This window comes from Cephus cinctus, unplaced genomic scaffold (genome assembly GCF_000341935.2).
Source record: "Cephus cinctus unplaced genomic scaffold, Ccin1 Ccin1_scaffold1333, whole genome shotgun sequence".
Classification (NCBI taxonomy): domain Eukaryota; kingdom Metazoa; phylum Arthropoda; class Insecta; order Hymenoptera; family Cephidae; genus Cephus; species Cephus cinctus.
In genome coordinates, this window is record NW_014333751.1 from 458322 (window position 1) to 475832 (window position 17511).

The 17511-nt window shown below is 40.3% G+C and overlaps 1 protein-coding gene across 1 annotated transcript; it reads right to left on the bottom strand.

Annotated features, from left to right (window-relative positions):
* Positions 1–592: 592 nt before the first annotated feature.
* On the bottom strand, positions 593–16202 carry LOC107272964 (cadherin-86C). The gene is made up of 16 exons (XM_015750683.2): positions 15722–16202; positions 11342–11547; positions 11022–11263; positions 10852–10935; positions 10640–10765; positions 10428–10568; positions 10238–10361; positions 9266–9458; positions 8951–9194; positions 8702–8860; positions 8293–8622; positions 7846–8224; positions 7504–7738; positions 7096–7384; positions 6715–6940; positions 593–6652 (listed from the first exon to the last, which is right to left on the bottom strand). Exons 1-16 carry the CDS (start codon positions 15733–15735, stop codon positions 927–929), a joined length of 8718 nt encoding a protein of 2905 aa, XP_015606169.1. The 5' UTR covers positions 15736–16202; the 3' UTR covers positions 593–926.
* Positions 16203–17511: the final 1309 nt, after the last annotated feature.

The following is a 17511-nucleotide window of genomic DNA, read 5'->3' on the forward strand; positions in this document are numbered from 1 at the left end:
CATGTTAATTCAATCTTGAAAAAAGAAGAGTATGTTACGAACAGGCCATTGTTATTATTACTGATGAAAATAATGACTGAACCATTAATTAAATTAACTGTTTAATTAACCGTCAGAGAAGCAGGATTAGCGGATTTCTCAGTTTTTTCAACGAATAACAAAAAGGCATCACTGCTCTTCGGGCTATTCGTATATTATTCTCTTCTCGCTGACTGTCCAGATTATCTTCAAGGGTTCTGTGGCGTACTACGTCATATTTGGATGTTTCACTCAATAAGAGAGCATAAGATGAAAGAAAGGACCAAGCGTTACCGACTGATTCCGTGTCAAGGTGTACCTTGTTTACGTTCTTCTACGTTCTACCAGCGGAGCTTAGCAGTGCAGATAAAACTGGTTGGTAAAAGATAGTGGGTAAGGTCGAGACCGGCGATATTTTTGTAACAGAGTAGCAGAAAGTATCGAAGCTCTTCTCGGGCATTATTACACGTTGCGCCATACTTGATCGTCTGACTTTCGATTAAATATTCAATCTAGAGACACCAATTCGCTGTATATAATGATTGGTCTCATAACGATAATTTCCAAGAATGTTAAAATTCCACAAGATTAGTGGCGATGGAGTTGAAAATCATCCATAAGATTTTTTTTACATTTGTATTTACAAGGATAATAAATGTCGATACATAATAACGATTGTAATAAAAAATTGGTCATTAGTGTTACAAAGATCGCTCGTAGGTCAAAAGTTCATGTTGGATGGCAGTGGTGCGAACGGCAAAATGTAGAACCTTTTTATTCACATGTGAATGAACATATATAAGTCCTCTTATTTAAAAAACAATCAATCCTTACGTACATTTCTGATCGAATCCATTTGTGTCTAATTTCGTTCCGTATTAAACAATAGAAAAATATTTCATAGGATTCTAAGACGGAGGCGTGGTACTGTCCGCGCGAAGCTGGGAAGGTGCAGCTTCGCTATAGGCAATATCAAAAACACTTTTTTTCTCAAGAAGTTGCTGATGCCTGAGCCTGGCGCCACCCTGGAGGGAAACAGCGATCCCGGAGTCCAGATCGTCGTCGGGTCTCCTGCTATCCGCGGATTGGCCCTGAAAATGTTCTGGGGATAATTGAGGGGTGGAATGGGGAACGGGTGGGGGATGCAGATAAAAGGGAGGCGGAATTTTTTCGTACTTATATTGGGAATGCTGGACCAGGGGATGATACTGGGTACCTGGTGGCGAAGGCGGCGGCGATGGGGGTTTCTCTGGCGCGAATATTTCAACCGGGGGGTCTTCGTTCTGGCCACCCTCGGCCTTGCGTAACTTCCTGCCCTGACGCACGATCGCTTTCAGTTGTTCCGATTCCACGTTCACCAGAGGCTTGACTTTGCGCCTGCTCCGAGGTGTCGCCTCGGGCGTTTTACCATCTTTGGCATTGGCTTGATTATCGGCCAATCTCTTGTATCTTAACGACCTTCGCATCCAACGTGGTCGCTGCTCTTCCTCTTGAGCTTCTTTCCTCTCTTTTCGCTTTTTCTCCATCTCTTCGCGTTTCTGCTTGTACCAGGACATGTAGCGTGACTGAGTTTTTTCAGATTCCCCATCCTTGCCGGCGTCGCCGGTTTTTGGAGGACTCGATGATTTGTCACCGCCGTTGCTCGACACGGAATCCTTTTCCTTGTCGCCCTTTGACCTCGTCGTCTGAGATTGCCTTTCTTGACTCTTCGTTTTTGATTTTTGTTGCGCGTCACCGTCTTTTTTTTTACAACCGGTCCGTGACTCTTGCTCCTTCGCTGTTAGAATGGGTGAACCCTTTGCTTGCCGTTGAATACGAGGAAGTGACGTCACGTGTTGCACGTTCGATTTTGCTTCCTCGAACTTTTCGTCGGATTCGCTATCCTCTACTGGCTTCTTTGGATCTGCATGCGATTTCTTTCTTTCCTGACTCTTCTCCTTTGGCGATGATTCCTGTTCATCCAACGACGAGCCTTCTTGTTTGCCTTGACCAGTTCTATTTGAATCTTTTAATTTCTCTTTTTTTCTATTTACATGGGGTAATATCCTTCTTTTGATACGAGATGATATTTTTGAAGCTTGAGTATCTCTTATGTGTTTAGGACCTTCTTGTGACGATCCTGTGTCACCTGAACTTTGTGATGTGGCCTGATCAGTTTTGATCGTCGAAGGCTTTTTTTGGGCTTTATCACTGTGCCATTTCTTTCGTTCGGTACTACTACTTATGACTTTCTTTATAGGACCTACAGCTTGAGAAATTATTTCTGTAACTATACCAGATCCTGGAAGTTTGTCCTTTTTTTTAGTTTCACTTTCGCCTTTTGCAGTGCCGGATGTCGAATGTTGCTTTTCATTTTGATTTCGATCCAAATTGTCTTTATCTGTTTTTCCGCTGATCGGCGCTTTTTTTTCTTTATCTGGAGCATTTAATTCCCCCTTCGAAATCGGATCTACAATTGGTACCTTACGCTGTTTTTCACTTGAGCTCATTTTCTCGGGGTTTTCGGTCGACTCGTTCGCAGTATTTGACTTTGTGACGTCATCAATCGATAATACGGAATTGTCTGTTTCGTGTACGGGATCTACGGTATCTCCAAATTTTAATTTTGGTGATTCGCCATGTGTACTCTCTGCTTTCGAAAGAGTTTTTGGATCCTCCGAGATTTGTGTATACTCTCCATTATTATCTTGCCGCAACTGATTATCTTTTTTCTCTGAAATCTTTGGAATACGATGTCGAGGAGTTTGATACGGCTCTGTATGAAACATTGTTTTATTGGAAGATTCACTTGACGTATCGCTCTTATCAGAATCATCGGTAGTATCTTTCTCATGCATTGAATGATGCAAACTGGTCACTGGTATTCCTCCCAACTCTTGTCCCATTTCTATAAAACCCGCTTCCGTGTGTTTCCCTTGGGTGATGTTTTCTTTCGAAATGGAAGGATCATCCGTTTCCCCAGATTTGACTCTTTTCTTTTCCTCACCAGTAACGACATCCGTGAGTGCTCCGTCTCTCGGGCTTTTGTGTTCTTTAAGCTGAACTGTCGAACCAGACTGGGTCTTGTCTATTGACGAATTCCCAAAATCTATTTCCTTGTTGAATGCTCCTTTCTCTAATGCCGTTTTTCCTTCCAGCAATGAATTGTCCGAAAGGATATAAAAAGCTGCTGATTTTGCTTTCAATGGAATATCCTCTTCCTGGACCAAAGTTCTTTCCAATTCGCTCATTGACTTATTTTCCGATTCTTTAATGGCGTCCATTGTGTCTTTTGGGGATACTTGATTTTCAGTTTCTTGATGCTCATTCAATTTCCCCTCAGTTGCTTTTATTTTATTTCGACTCTCTAATTGCGTATTTGTGACATTAAATTGAACATCATCCTGTTTAAGATGAGAGACATCCACAGGAATTTCCATCTCTTCTCTGGCAGCCTGTACTGCTTCGGCCAATCTTTCTGATTCCTCTTTTGCAATTGACATTTCCCTGTTATCTTTCGATTTACAGGCATCTTTAGGTACAATCAAATCTGAACTTACTACAATAGGTGGTTCAACGGATTCTGTTATTCGTTTTTGAGAAATATCTTCGAGAATGCTTATAGGCTCTGTTGCATGTTCACTTTGTGGTTCATGTACAATTGGATGATCTTCAAAAATCTGTAATTTATCCTCAATTTTTATTTGCTCATAAATTTTTGTTTCTGCGTGCTTTTCATCAACTTCTTTTTGCTCCTCAATATTATCCTTATTTTTGTCTGAATGTTGTACATCCGATGGAATAACTGTCTGTACACTTTCTGCGTGTTCAACTTTTCTATCTTCCGAATCCTTATCACTATTCTTATCAGACTTGGATGATATATCAATGTAATCATCCGTGAACTGACGGCTGATATGTTTTTCAAGACTTACCTCAGTTTTCGATGGAATCGATTGATCAGAATTTTCAATATTATCCTGTCGAGTCAACGTGGTCTTGTTGCTTCTTTCTAAATTCATATTATTCGACTCCTGAGAATCTTCCTCAGATATCCCCACAGTTGGATCCGACTCTTTATCCGTTTTGGTAATTTTAATAGGATCAGACATCTTTAGAACTTCATGAAACTTTTCATCCTGTTCGGAAATTTTAATAGGATCCTCTGGATGAGAAGATTTCTCTGCAGACTCATCACTTATCTTTTTACCTTCAATTAACTCAGTTGTCTTCTCTAAATCAGCACCGGCAAGTTTAGATAATTTTTCCTTGGGATCCATGGAAATCTTTTTTTCAGAAGTCTGCCGAATTTCGATTCCTCTCTTCTTTACCTCAGTTCCTTCGGAATTAGTACTTGTACTTCTCGTATCAGAAATATTTTCTTTTCTCACTTTACCAATATATTTTGATCTCAACGTTGATTCTTTTCGATTTTTACCAGAATCCGAAGTGGACTTCGATGACTCTTGAGAAGTACTTTCTTTTTGCACTTCATTATTTCTCCCACTACTGGATACACTATCTTCCTTAATTTCTTTCCGCTTCGCTCTCGTTTCCAATTTCACTTTACTTTGTCCCGACTGATACTTCTGCCTAGTTTGATCCTGCCCACTTATCGAACTTCGCTTCTTCGGCTTATCAAAAGCATCTTCGTACTCTGAACTTCCGGTACTAATCTTTTGGCTTTGATGATACTTTAACATTCTTTGCGACTTTGCCAAAAGATTTTCCTCCTTTCGTGGCTTAGTTTGTTCCTCGCTTAAAGTTTCCGATGTGCCTAATTCGGCCACTGTCTTCGGCTCCCTAATCTTTGAATCAACTTGCTTCTTTGATCTAGTAACGCCGGAATCTCGTTTCCTTAGACTCTCCGTTGACTCGTCTTTACGATCAGTTTCCTTCTTATTACTGTTACTCTTTTCATTGCTATCGCTATCATTACTTTCGTCTACATTCTTCTCGCCAAATTTACGTATTTGTCTTTTTAACGAACTAATTTCTTTCTCTAAAATTCGAAAACTCGGTTCGGACAATTTACCTGACTTTCCTGATTTACATTCCGCCTTTGATGTTTCCCCAACGCTTTCCGCTTTACGATATTTCTCTTTATTTATTTCCGGAGACGATGGGGTATCCATGCGATCGTTCTCTCCTTCACTGAGCACCTTATATCGAATATTACTCTCTTTGTTGCCACTCCGATAAGACTTCTTAGACTTTTCATCTTCCTTAGCAGAACTGCCATTACCGTCTAATGAGTCCGAAATTTCTCTCAATACCTCAGGCTCTAAGCTGATCTTCCTACCATCTCTAGCTTCCTTGGTCTTTCTTCTCAGGACACTAAATCTTTTCTCAGTGAACGATCGACTCTCCTCCTGAATAGGTGATCTCACCCAAAGACTTCTCATACGTTTCAAATCGCTGTCAACATATCGTTTCTTCGACTTCAATTTTTTTTTCAGGTTGGCTTCCTCCTCGGACTCATCGTTGTCGCTTCTACTCCTAATATAAACTTCCGTCTGCGTCGCGGCAGTACGATCAGTCTGCGTAGCAATTGCCACCTGTCCAGGTAGACTCTGAGTCTCTAAATAACTAGCAGCATCCATCGTCGCACAACCTGCGCCTTTATTCTCTCTCTCCAGGAGCAACTGAGTAAGCAATGCATTCCGCCTGGCTAATTCGATCTCGTGTACAGTATAAGGCTGCACGTGTGCCGATTGCATAGTTCGACCATTACTACCTGCCGAGGGTTTTTCAATGGCTTTAGAAATTGCACCACCCACGACCATAGCTGCCTCTGCTGCGACTCCAAGTTCTGCATTCTGCTGCTGACGATTCTCCATTATCCGAGCATCCTTAAACTCCGTCTTGCTAGACTCATCGTAATCGCCGTGATCTATAATGAGTCTCTGAACTTGCGGAGTCAATTCCTCGATATGCTGCCGGCGCTCGTGATCCAAACGTTCTGGCAGAAGTATGATCTCCTGTTGCTGAGACATTGATTCCTTGGTTCTCTGATGAGAGTCCATACCGTGACCCTGAATCTCCTGCATGCTGTCGTGCAAATCCTGCATATGCCGTATTTTCTGATCCTCCATAAATCTTCGTAACAGTATGTCTTTCCCGTCACGATACATACCTGCCTGCTGATCTACTACCAATGTCATAGGCCTTTGGGCCTGGTTCACGTTATTCTCATCCAGCTGACCCCTCGTTACCAACCTCAGTACTTCAGCGTTACCTTCGCGATAGAAATGTTGCTCCCTGAGAAACTTCGATGCTTCCTCATTAGTACGTGGATCCACGTATCTATAGCCTTGTCGAGGTATGTCGGAGCCTCTTTCAAGTTCGTGACGTCGCAGCGAATCCATGTCTACGACGTCATATCCTCGACCCACTTGACCTTCGACATCCTCTATGTAGATGCGTTCCTCCTCAAGACGTTGCCCAGCATCCCTGGCATAGATTGGAACTGGTCCACCTCTTAATCCTAGGGAAGCTGCGTTTGTCGCTTCCCGTTCCAGTTCCTGGCGAGGAACTCTGATGATGTCACCCGGAAGTGACGCCAGGTCACGATTTCTTATGTTTCGACGGTTGAACTGCCAGTTTCGTCTAGTTGGATCTGCGCTCCAGGCTTGTTTCTTATCTGACCAGACGGCTATTGAGAGTTCACAATTAGGTTAGATATGTGTAAATTTGTTGCACTGTCTATACAATTACCTTCGACAGCTTTTCCTGGTTTTCTGTGGAAGTGTCTCTTGGGTCTTCCGTTCGAACGGACTATCAGTGTCTCGGATGAATGTACGCGTCTTTTTCTAGGTGCCATGTAAAATGGACATCCGGGACATATACAGCATAGAATCAGAGCCAGTGCTGCTAGAGCCATCAATAAGCCCAAGAAAATTAATAACCATAATAGTAATTTGTTTTCAGCCTTGTATACCGTCTGCAAACGAAAAGTCTCTATAGATCTTCGGCTTTTATGCATTTTTTCAACTTTTCACAAAGTTCAGAGAATCGATAAACGGATATTGAATCGATATTGAGATGACAGATGGTGTATTGAAATCTAATTATACTTTATACTATAGTACTGCTTACCACTTCTTCGCTGTTTATAGTGGTAACAGTGTTATTAACGGTATGAGTATTAGTGCTTCCACTACCAGTATTAACACCTTCACTGCCAGTATTAACATTACCACCTTCAACAGCGCCAACACCAATTCCTGGTTTTATCCCACTGCCATTACTGCCAATAGTATTAGTCTCCGATTCAGAGCCACCAATAATTCCTACGCCATTGGCAGCTAAAGCCTTTCGAATTCTTTCAATATCAACCAATGAAGTTCCAGAGCCAGTTTGTTCTACTCGAGCCACAACGATGCTTCTGCAATTCGAGTAATTTCTTTAATCATACGTCCAGCTACTATCTGATACTGTTATAGCATTGTTATAATAAAAAGGCCGGTTTTTAATAATATGAAACAAAATCGCAGAAAAATTTACTTTTTTATATTCCCATTGCCCGACTCTTCGCCGCCATGGGGATTCGATTGATTCTGCGGTCTATATGGTCGTATATGTTGAATAGTAACGCGCCCTCCAGTAATAGCTGCCAATGTTTCAGCAGTTTTCGTTGGGTCCAGATGTTCTCCTGGCATTACGAACATCACAGTGCGTGCCCCAACAGCTGCGCCGCCAAGAATTCGCACTTGCGTTGTGCTCGAAAGATGTGGCACACCTAAAATTTAATCTTCATGTAATTACATCAATGTTTTACCATTAAAAGTATTAATCAATGACAAAAAAATAATTTCTGAAAATAGAACGTATGTCTATTGGTCGCACCTAAATCGTAGGCTCTGACAGTAAGAGTATACAAAGCATCGTCATCTGCACGTTTCTTACGATTTTTCCAAATCTTCTCCACCTGTCGTCTCGTTCTATTTTTGGGATGAAGAAACACCGGTGATTTCAGTTGGTCAACAGAGTTTTCTCGTTTGACCATCATTTTCTGAAAAGTTTCCTGAACCTGCAGGAAACCTCTATGAAATTTTGCTGCAAAGTGCTGATATGCACTGTGTCTCGTTCGTCGTACTTTCGTTAATGCTTCACGAAGAATTAATTCTCCGGTCACTTCGTTAAGGTAAAACTTGTTTTCATAGTTTCCATGGATCAGCTCATAACGGACCTCACTGTTCGGTGGTTCCGAATCAGCATCAATAGCCTGTATAATAAAAATTTGTCAGGTAATTTCAAAATCAGAATTTTTTTTTTTATACAGGTATACTTTACCTTTATTATAGCTGGCATCGTGAAATTTGATAGATCAGTATTTAGCATAAACGTGTATGTATCTTTTTCAAAAATAGGTACGTTATCGTTGACATCTAACAAATTAATTATTAGCGGCACTGTATTTCTAAGTCCTCTTCCATCTTCGTCTCGTGCTTCCACTGACAATTGTAATCTTGGAGTCATTTCGCGATCCAATGCATTTGCTCCCATAGCAACTGTTATCAATCCGGTATCCGGATCCATGACAAATGATTCGTTACCAGGTCCTATTATTTTCGTATACTGGATGCTACCAAATAAACCTGTATCCTTGTCCGTAGCACGCACCTAGTTACGATATGGATAACAGTTATCAGAATTCATAAATTATGAAAAGTAATAAAATTTTATAAACGAACTTTCTTACCTGAACCACTTTTGTCCCGGCTTTTACATTTTCCGACAAAGTTACTTCGTAATCCTCTTTTTCAAATAGAGGCGGATTATCGTTAACGTCTCTCAAAAAAATGGTGACTGGTACCGCTGCAGAAAGATTCGTAGCGGGACCTACTTCTTGAGCAACAATCTAAAGAGTTTATAAAAAAACCTTAAATGACCTTAAATATGAAAACTAATCTCCTCCTAGATTAATATTACTTTTTTTCCCCAGTCTCACCTTAAACTGCAGGTTTTTGTACGTTTCATAATCGATAAGTGTATTATCGCGAACAGCAATAACGAAGTCTGCCATACGTTCAGCCACCGTAGGAGTTATTTCAAACGTGCCATTATTATTAATCAATTTCAAGGCGAATACTCCAGCCTTACCAATATCTTCATCTTTAACCCTAGTTGAATATTGATCCATAAAAGTGACCATAGATCCAGGCTCAGCATTCTCCTCCATCCATGCTACGTAGCTGATAAAAATATAAAAATATACATATACACATCTAAATACTTGAACCCTTCCGAAATTCTTGCTACCTACTTATCACTCTCAAAGTATGGCGGATTATTTCCTGGTTCTCCAAGAAGAAGACCCACATCGACCACCGTAGCTTGAGCGGGTGGCTCTTCCCTGGATCTTCGAATTTCTTCAGCTACAATCGTCAGCACGATAGGTGCGCCGACATGAGTAATTTGCGTCAACTCATCCAGTGGTCTTGCCAAACTAATTTCGCCTGTATATTTAGAAAAATTGTCAACATTCATTTATCCTATTCTTCCATGACGTTGATACAGTTGGTCTTGGCTCATTTCCGTATCGACGAACCAGAACCCTATGCTATTCAGAAGGTTCCTTGTCGGATCCGGTAACGTGTACGCGTTATATATATAATGCTGTTATACCTGGTATATTAAGGGCTTGTTTTACATAGCCAGACACGAGAATGTAGCTATTGGTTAGAAGAAGTAATAGTGGGGGTGTCGCATGCGTCTTAGTACTGGACGATAAACATCGCGACCCTAAAGTGGAAACTGACCATTCGGTCGATACTGGCTTAAGAATTAGTTATTTTTCTTCGTGGCAAAACCTGCGCAATATTTTTTTAAACTCATTTTATTTTCCGCAGAAAGTCAACTTGTTGATCCGATATCCGCTAAGACCTTTTGTCCGGATGTGTTCTTTGAAGAACTTCAATTTTTTTCAAATAAGAAATGATTTTCAGAAGAAATATTTTTTAAACTTGTGATGGACTCTGATAGGAAATGTATGTAAAAATAACGAGACGCAATAGGAAACTGGAATTTTGTCATTAAATAATAATTTCCAGTTCGTGTCTCAGTAAAGAAATTTCATGAATATCGCTAGATAAGAATCTTCCATTACGGTCGTATGCCGTAAAACAGAAAATTGCGAACATGATAAAACCAGCATAGTACCCATATGCTAAATTTATTACTATGTCGGATATACACACTGACTGACTTTTTTGGCATTTTACTGATATCTACGTACCCGTAGTCTCTGAAATATTGAAAAATGGTGTAAATGGATTGCCCTCTGATACAAGGCCATATGTGACCTCGCGTGGTGATCCCTTATCGCCATCTTCAGCGTGAACTCGGAGGATTACGTCACCCTTAAAAAACCCACTGTTAAATACGACTAAGGAAACTAACCGAATTCGTGTATAATTCATACTTACAGGCTGCACTGAATTATTAACTCGAGTCAAGGGTGGCGCTAGTGTAAAAACTGGTGGGACGTCCTGAACATCTTGAACAACGACAACCACGTGAATACCTGCGATATTACGTGTGTCCTTTCCAGGCTCCGTATAAGGATCCTATGAAAAATCATTTATTTCTGTTATTTCTGTAAATGAATTTAATTTCAATTAAACGTCCAATTTCTTACCGTAGCATACATAGTGAGTGTGTACATCGATTGAGTTTCAAAATCCAATTCGCCAATGAGCGTGATTGTACCTTGAGTCTGGTCCGGTGTTTGCCGTTGTCGAATAGTGAACAAATCTTTAGGTTGCTGAAAGGATCGATACATTGAAAAAAGCTTAAAGATTCGATTCACAAATAAAAGCACGCGACGATGCATTAATCAATTAAGTTTACCCATAATTCAATATAAACTGGTTTCCCACTCCAAGGATTGGAGCGCACTAGAAGATATCCTAATTTCTTGCCTGGTTTTGTGTTCTGTAATAAAATATAAAAAAATAATAATAATTCCGTCTCTATATTCGTCGTATTAAAATTTCTTGTCGGTGATTCAGAAAACCAACCTCAGGTACCATTATGAGCGACGGTATATGTGGGAATATCTTATCGCGTGGTGTTGTAGCATTGGTTACAGAAATGGTAGCTTGCATAGAATTCGTATCGCCCTTTGAATCTCTGACTCTTACAGCAAAGTCATGAAGGCGTCCCGGTGTCAATCGTCTGGTAAGAATTACATTAGCTTGACAAACTTTGTTGTACAATGTGCAAGGTAAATTTTCGATTCGGACTATCGGTGTTACCGTCGCTAGAAACATCAAGTGCATGGTCAATATAAAGAACATGAGTATCAATGAATAAAATAGTACAGTGAATCATCGATTACCAGTGATATCGAATATCAATGGAAAATCAGCATCCTGATCAGTCGCACGCAATCGAAAGATAACGGAATCAACTTCTGCATCCGCTGGCACAAGGACCAATCCCATATCGGTAGACGTATCGAATTGTGGTCGTACGCAGCTGGTCCATCCATAAATAAATCCCAAGTGAAGCAATGCTTTCAGCCATACTTCGACCAAGTGCATTCTGGGAATAAGAATAATTCGATACTTTCCTTTTAAAAATGCATAATACATCAATAGGGTGACATACAAGTATTAAGAAGTATCAAAAATCGTGTATCTGAGTACTGTAACGTAATTCTTTAACTTATGACCCGACACCGATATCAAAACATACGAGAAGGACTATCTTCGAGAACCAACCTACGTTACCTTCGGCCGTCCACCCGTCGTTCGTGCATCCGCAAGCCAGGCGGGCGCCAGTCAATTCTTTTTTCACCGGGAACTGACGAGCCGGTATAAACTGGGAGTTGGGGTGGAACAGGCCCAACTCCACCAAGAACGAGAGCTCTGACGGAACCTATCGGACGAGGCGATAGCTTAACGGATCCTGTCGATTTTTGGGGACGCGTAAAATCGAGAAACGCAACCGTAGGTGCTGATCTTTGGGGTCGCGTAAAATCAGCAAACGCAACTGGATACACGAACGGGAGCGGACGGTTACGGAAATGCACGGCCGCTCAGGCTGCTAGGTTTGAGGTAGAGAGGGTCGGAGTAAGAGTCCGGCAAATAGTGCGAGAGACAGAGAGCGACGAACCGAGAACGTATCAGAACGAATCTTAATTGTCTATCGAGATCCCTTCACCAATTAATAAATTGGGAATCCTCACCGGAGCTGGTGCAGCTAATCCATGGAGGCCGAGAACTGTATCCAAAGGACACTCTAGGGAGCACTGCACTAAGGCACAGCACTACACCTCCGTAACACTCACAGGAATTCATAGAATTCCTGGATATCGCGAGAACAACGCGAGAACTGTACGAAGCGAGAACTTGCTATACCGTAGCGAAACACGGCAAGAAAAACTATCAACAGACAGCACGGGAGCTCTGCCGGGCAACTCGGTACGTCGAGACTATCTCCCCACGGCAGATTCGAGCACCTCGACCTCAACTAAACACTGACACAATCTTACGAGAGCCTTGACATAACTGTACGAATCAACCCGAGAGCGTAGCTTCTGAGCAGGGTGGCGACCCGAAGGGAACCAGAAATCGAGAACGTTATCTGTATCGGTAACCGGAGCCGCCTTGGGACCGTGATTCGAAAAATCACGTCACAGTATATAGAAATCGTTATGTATTCGTGCTACTGATCGCCCATAATAATAGAAACGGTCCTAATGTAAAAATCAATATCTTACTACGACCTGTTCTGTTTCTTTTTTTTATTATCGTAGCAATTGAAAAAGGTGATTGAACTTTCAACGTTCAAGTACTTATCGTGGTTGCAACACTCAGTAATTATTTACGCCATTTAGCGGCGACTATTCGAGCTCGCGTGATAGGCCACAATCGTAATGGCGTTTCCCAAAGAACTGCATTACTTTTTAACGAGAGCCAGACTTGCGAAATATTCAACAGTTTTCGTACAGACCCTATAACCGCATCTTTATTCACGGGGCTGTCTCAATTAATAAAGCACTAATTCTTGGACATAATGAAAAATGACAATGGAGTGCAAATATTTATTAGTGAAATTTATCGCTAAATATACATATACCGTACCTGACAATACGCGTGAGCCTCAACGAGGACTTACAAATCCTCCTTGTATAGTTACTGGTCAGGTACAGTATATAATATCAGGGTCAGTGTACTGTCCAAGAATCAATAAATGTTTTGACGTCCGCTAGGTCGAAATGTATTGATTATATGACATATAAATGTAGGAATACAACTAGCCTCGAAAATTGGTTCGTGCGTAATGAAATATTTAAAAACACTTGCGTATAGCAACGGTACCGATATATCGAGTGATTATGTAGAGAAACAGATTACAGAAATCAATGTATTATCATCCTAAAAGCGTTGAAGGTCATCGATCGTCCGTTTCGGCGTTTTCGCCGGATACAATATCTCCAGCATCTCTAAAATATGTAATAACGTTGAATGGCGTCACGTGAGTTTCTCAATTGCAAAAATGATTGCGTAACCGTGCAAATAGATAAACAGGTAAGCTTACTCCGACCATTTCTATATTGGAATAGAAAGATGCAGTTCGGATAATACTTGTTGATATTGATTTTACAATCGTGAAACGAGGTCAGGACGATTCATTATGCATACCTAAGCCTAATGCATGGTTCCTGCTGGTTATTCATTAGTTCCTATCAAATTAAATAGTTCGCACGATAAGTGTTCACAGCCTGATTTTTGCATACGTATCTATATCACAGTTATGGAAAAAATTTTCAGGTAATTAATAACATCTATCATTTGATTGCTCTGACGTCAAATGGTGACGCAATTGCCGATTACCTTTATACTTTCTACATAGATATCGATTTTCCACACGTCATTGGAGAACAGACGCGATAATTGTACATATGTAAATTTACATTAAAGCTCATTGGAAATTTCGCAGGAATAGTGTGTCAAGTTAGTTGTTACTTCAAGAAACAAATGTACAGCTGATTCGAGTGTGTGAATAAACTTTCTTCAAGTTGGAGATAAACTTTTTTGATAGCTATAGCTTGATTAATTGAAGGGTGTCAAACCTCAAAGGAATTAATTAGTTCAGTATAATGATCCACCAGAGAATAATAAGCTAATCGTAATCATTTCACGTGTCCTCGATAAGCCGAGGTTAAATTGGTCCTTCGTCATATTTTTATTTTTTGTATTAAACATTAACCTTGTACCATTAATTGCAAGTCTCGTAAAACGTCCTCGGGTGTTTAGCATACAATCGAACAGCATCGGTTTTCAATATCGATTGGCCTTCACCTAGAGATTGAAAGCAGCTAGTCATCCAAGAAACTCGATAGACACTGCCCGGACTATTACTGTTGAATTGACAACTGATATTATTAGGTATCGTTCAGCATGAGGATACAAGTTCGACGACTAGTAATTACGTTGTCCAAAAATAAGCATTCAACAGATTTCCAGAAACAGACCTGCTCTTGAGTAATCAAAGGAGATTCCCTTTACCCAATGACAATATTATTATTGTATTAATTTCCAATCGATTGATCGGGATACAACAATAGATGACATTGCCAGTTTTTGCAATGCTTCAATCTAATATACCTTTCTAATAGTACAATCAAGACTCAAGGTGTAAAATATATATGTATACCTACGCTGATAGAAATTTTTAAAGAGCAAAAAATAATTTCTCATATCAATAACGATCTTATTGTTAGGACTATTATTATTATCGAGTTGGTAAACGGCGGTGGAATAAAGACGTGTCGGAAGTTGAGGAATTCATAGCGTGTATAAGACGAGACTAGAGAAATCAGTGCGTGACTATTCCTAAGTACTCGCACCCCGAAGAAGCAGGTCAGATGTTTCAACCCTTCTTTGACTTCTTCGAAACCCCCCTTTATCGATCATATCTTTTAGAGGATCTACCGCGCCACTATTATTTTTACCTTGTCGGCATCACTGGGTCCGATATTCATTTCGCTCCTGACAATTTTCGCGAGAACTTCCAATTACTTAAAGAGCTTCGACTTTGTTCGTCTACGTAGAAAATCGATTAGACTGTCGCAATTTAGTAGGACGTTACCTATGTACTTAGAATATATGTATACGTATATGCATATGTTTACAGTGGACGAAACGAAGAAACGTCCGAAGCTCCGTCGACGGTCGATTAACAAATTAATATTAAAAATGAATGATCCACATCGGTCAGTGTACCTGGTGCATCGGACGACTGCTTGTTTTTTATTTTCCTTGCGTGCCGTAGCGATTACGATTTTCGAATCGACGTTGTCGCGACATGAAAATTGGTCCAATTGGACGTGAACGTAGCGAAAGTCTTATAAAAAATTGTAATAAGGAGAGCAGAGATGAAATTTTTCTGTTGCATAACAATAGTTGATCGTATTCATGAATTGTATATTACGTATATTAAAGAGTATATATTAATGTAAAAGGCGAAAATTAAGACCGATGCATATTCTGGTTTTTCTATATTCAAAGTCATTTTGATTTACTGTCATGCGCAGTCACGTCAAATCGCCATAAAGTGGAAAATGTGGGGCGATCAAATATCTGAACAGTGTCGGGTATAACGTTATCACGTTATGCCAGTGCAAGTAGCTTTTGAAAAAAAAGGTAACTAAAAATTTTAGTTGAGCTTTTTTTTTATAATAATCTTAGTTGTTTATAAAATCTCGTACCTGAACGCAGTCATTCAAACAAGTAGCACCGATGAATACAGCATGCCGGGAGCACGTTAATTTCACAAAAGTATAAAAACAACGTTATCGTTTCAATGCCTTTCTTTAACCATTGATATCCCGCTTAGTTGTCGCATTTCAAAATAAGTCGTACTTGCGTGTAGTGACATAAAATTTGTTCAATTACTAGTCAACGTTCCCTCAGTGCATATACACATCGACGTGAATTTTTTTTCTTTCCCTCGTTATAAAAAATCACGTAAATCTAATATCACTCTCGAATCACTTTGATTATCCGTTACGTTTTAATTGTTGCCTCGGTTTTTTCTCCCCTCTTGTTTTTTTTTTCTTTTACCACTACTTCCCGTATTTTGTTTTAATACTCTCTAATATTCACGATCGGTCGCGGCTCGTCACTTTGGACATTCCGATCAGCCGTTGTCGAGACTCGACATCTTCGGGGTGGTTTCGTGTGGCCGCGGACAGCGCGCCGAGGCATGTGTAGGGGTTGTCACAGGATTAGGCTCGGTCACCTCCGACGCCGACGCCGGGCGTCGTCACGTGGGTATCACGTGACGTCATTAAACTCACAGAAAGGTGGTAAAAGTGTTTCTGTGAGGCTTTGACCACTTGAAGATCATCATTCATCAGACGACTAGCGAATAATGTATGAATAATAAAGATTTCAGATCTTAGATCCATGACGTAAGAGTTCTAAAAATTAACATTTTCAATATTAATGTCAATATCATAGTTATACGCATTCCCAGTACTTAGAATATATTTAACGATATGATTACGCAATAATTAAAATTCATTTTATGGAAAGTATGTTTAAATAAAAATATTAATGAATTACTATTGCCCGTAGTCTTTATTAAATTCGTTTATTCGTTAACCCTGTTTCCAGGAACCTGCACCCGAAGACACTTACAATTATTGATATAATACAAAGGCTGTGCGCTGTAACAGTGAGTCACAGTCACTCTCTGTAATTCGAATATCAAGGTACTGCGCGAAGGGCTTACCCCTATTCGGAAGGGTTCACCAGTTGGGGTTGCGTGATTTGTTTGCAAAAGAAGCGGGTGGTAAAGATTAAGGCCATTTCAGTGATAGACATCAAGAACTCGAGTTCTTGGCAAAGTCTCGGAAACTTTAACGCCCTAGCGTCAAATGCAGACTAGAATTTTTAAATAGACACTAAAACAATCAGATTAATTAATCGATGACTGTGAAATAACGTATCCCTGGCATTAGTCGCCAGTGCGAACCAGTAATATTAATTATAAAAGCATATTGATATAACGTAATATCTACCGCTCTACAGTGACTGATGGAATTGGAACGTGTAGAAAAATTATTATGCCACCCTGAGATAACTGAAAGCTGGAAGCATGCAACGCGTGCGTAAAATAAATGCATTGCCGCAATAGTCGTAGAAGTAGGGCTTCGAGAAATTACGGTATGCTGAGGTAGATAGATATGTACATACTATATAGGTATATCAACGTTAATACATTGTAGAAAGGGTGGTAGCCATAGAGTGGGGATGAAGTTAGGGGATGAAGTCGAGCGCTGACCAGTGGCTTATATAGTTTCTTGGGATTAGCATAAGGCTGCACGCAAACCCAACGTCCAGGAAGACGATAAGGGAACAGGAGCCTGTTCGTTATATGCGAACCCCTGATTTTCCAGCAACCCTAAGTCCACCCTATAGTTCTCCTCATCTTTACGACCACCCTCTCATAGATCGTCGATCCTATCTTATCTATTGTAATTTTCACTATCTG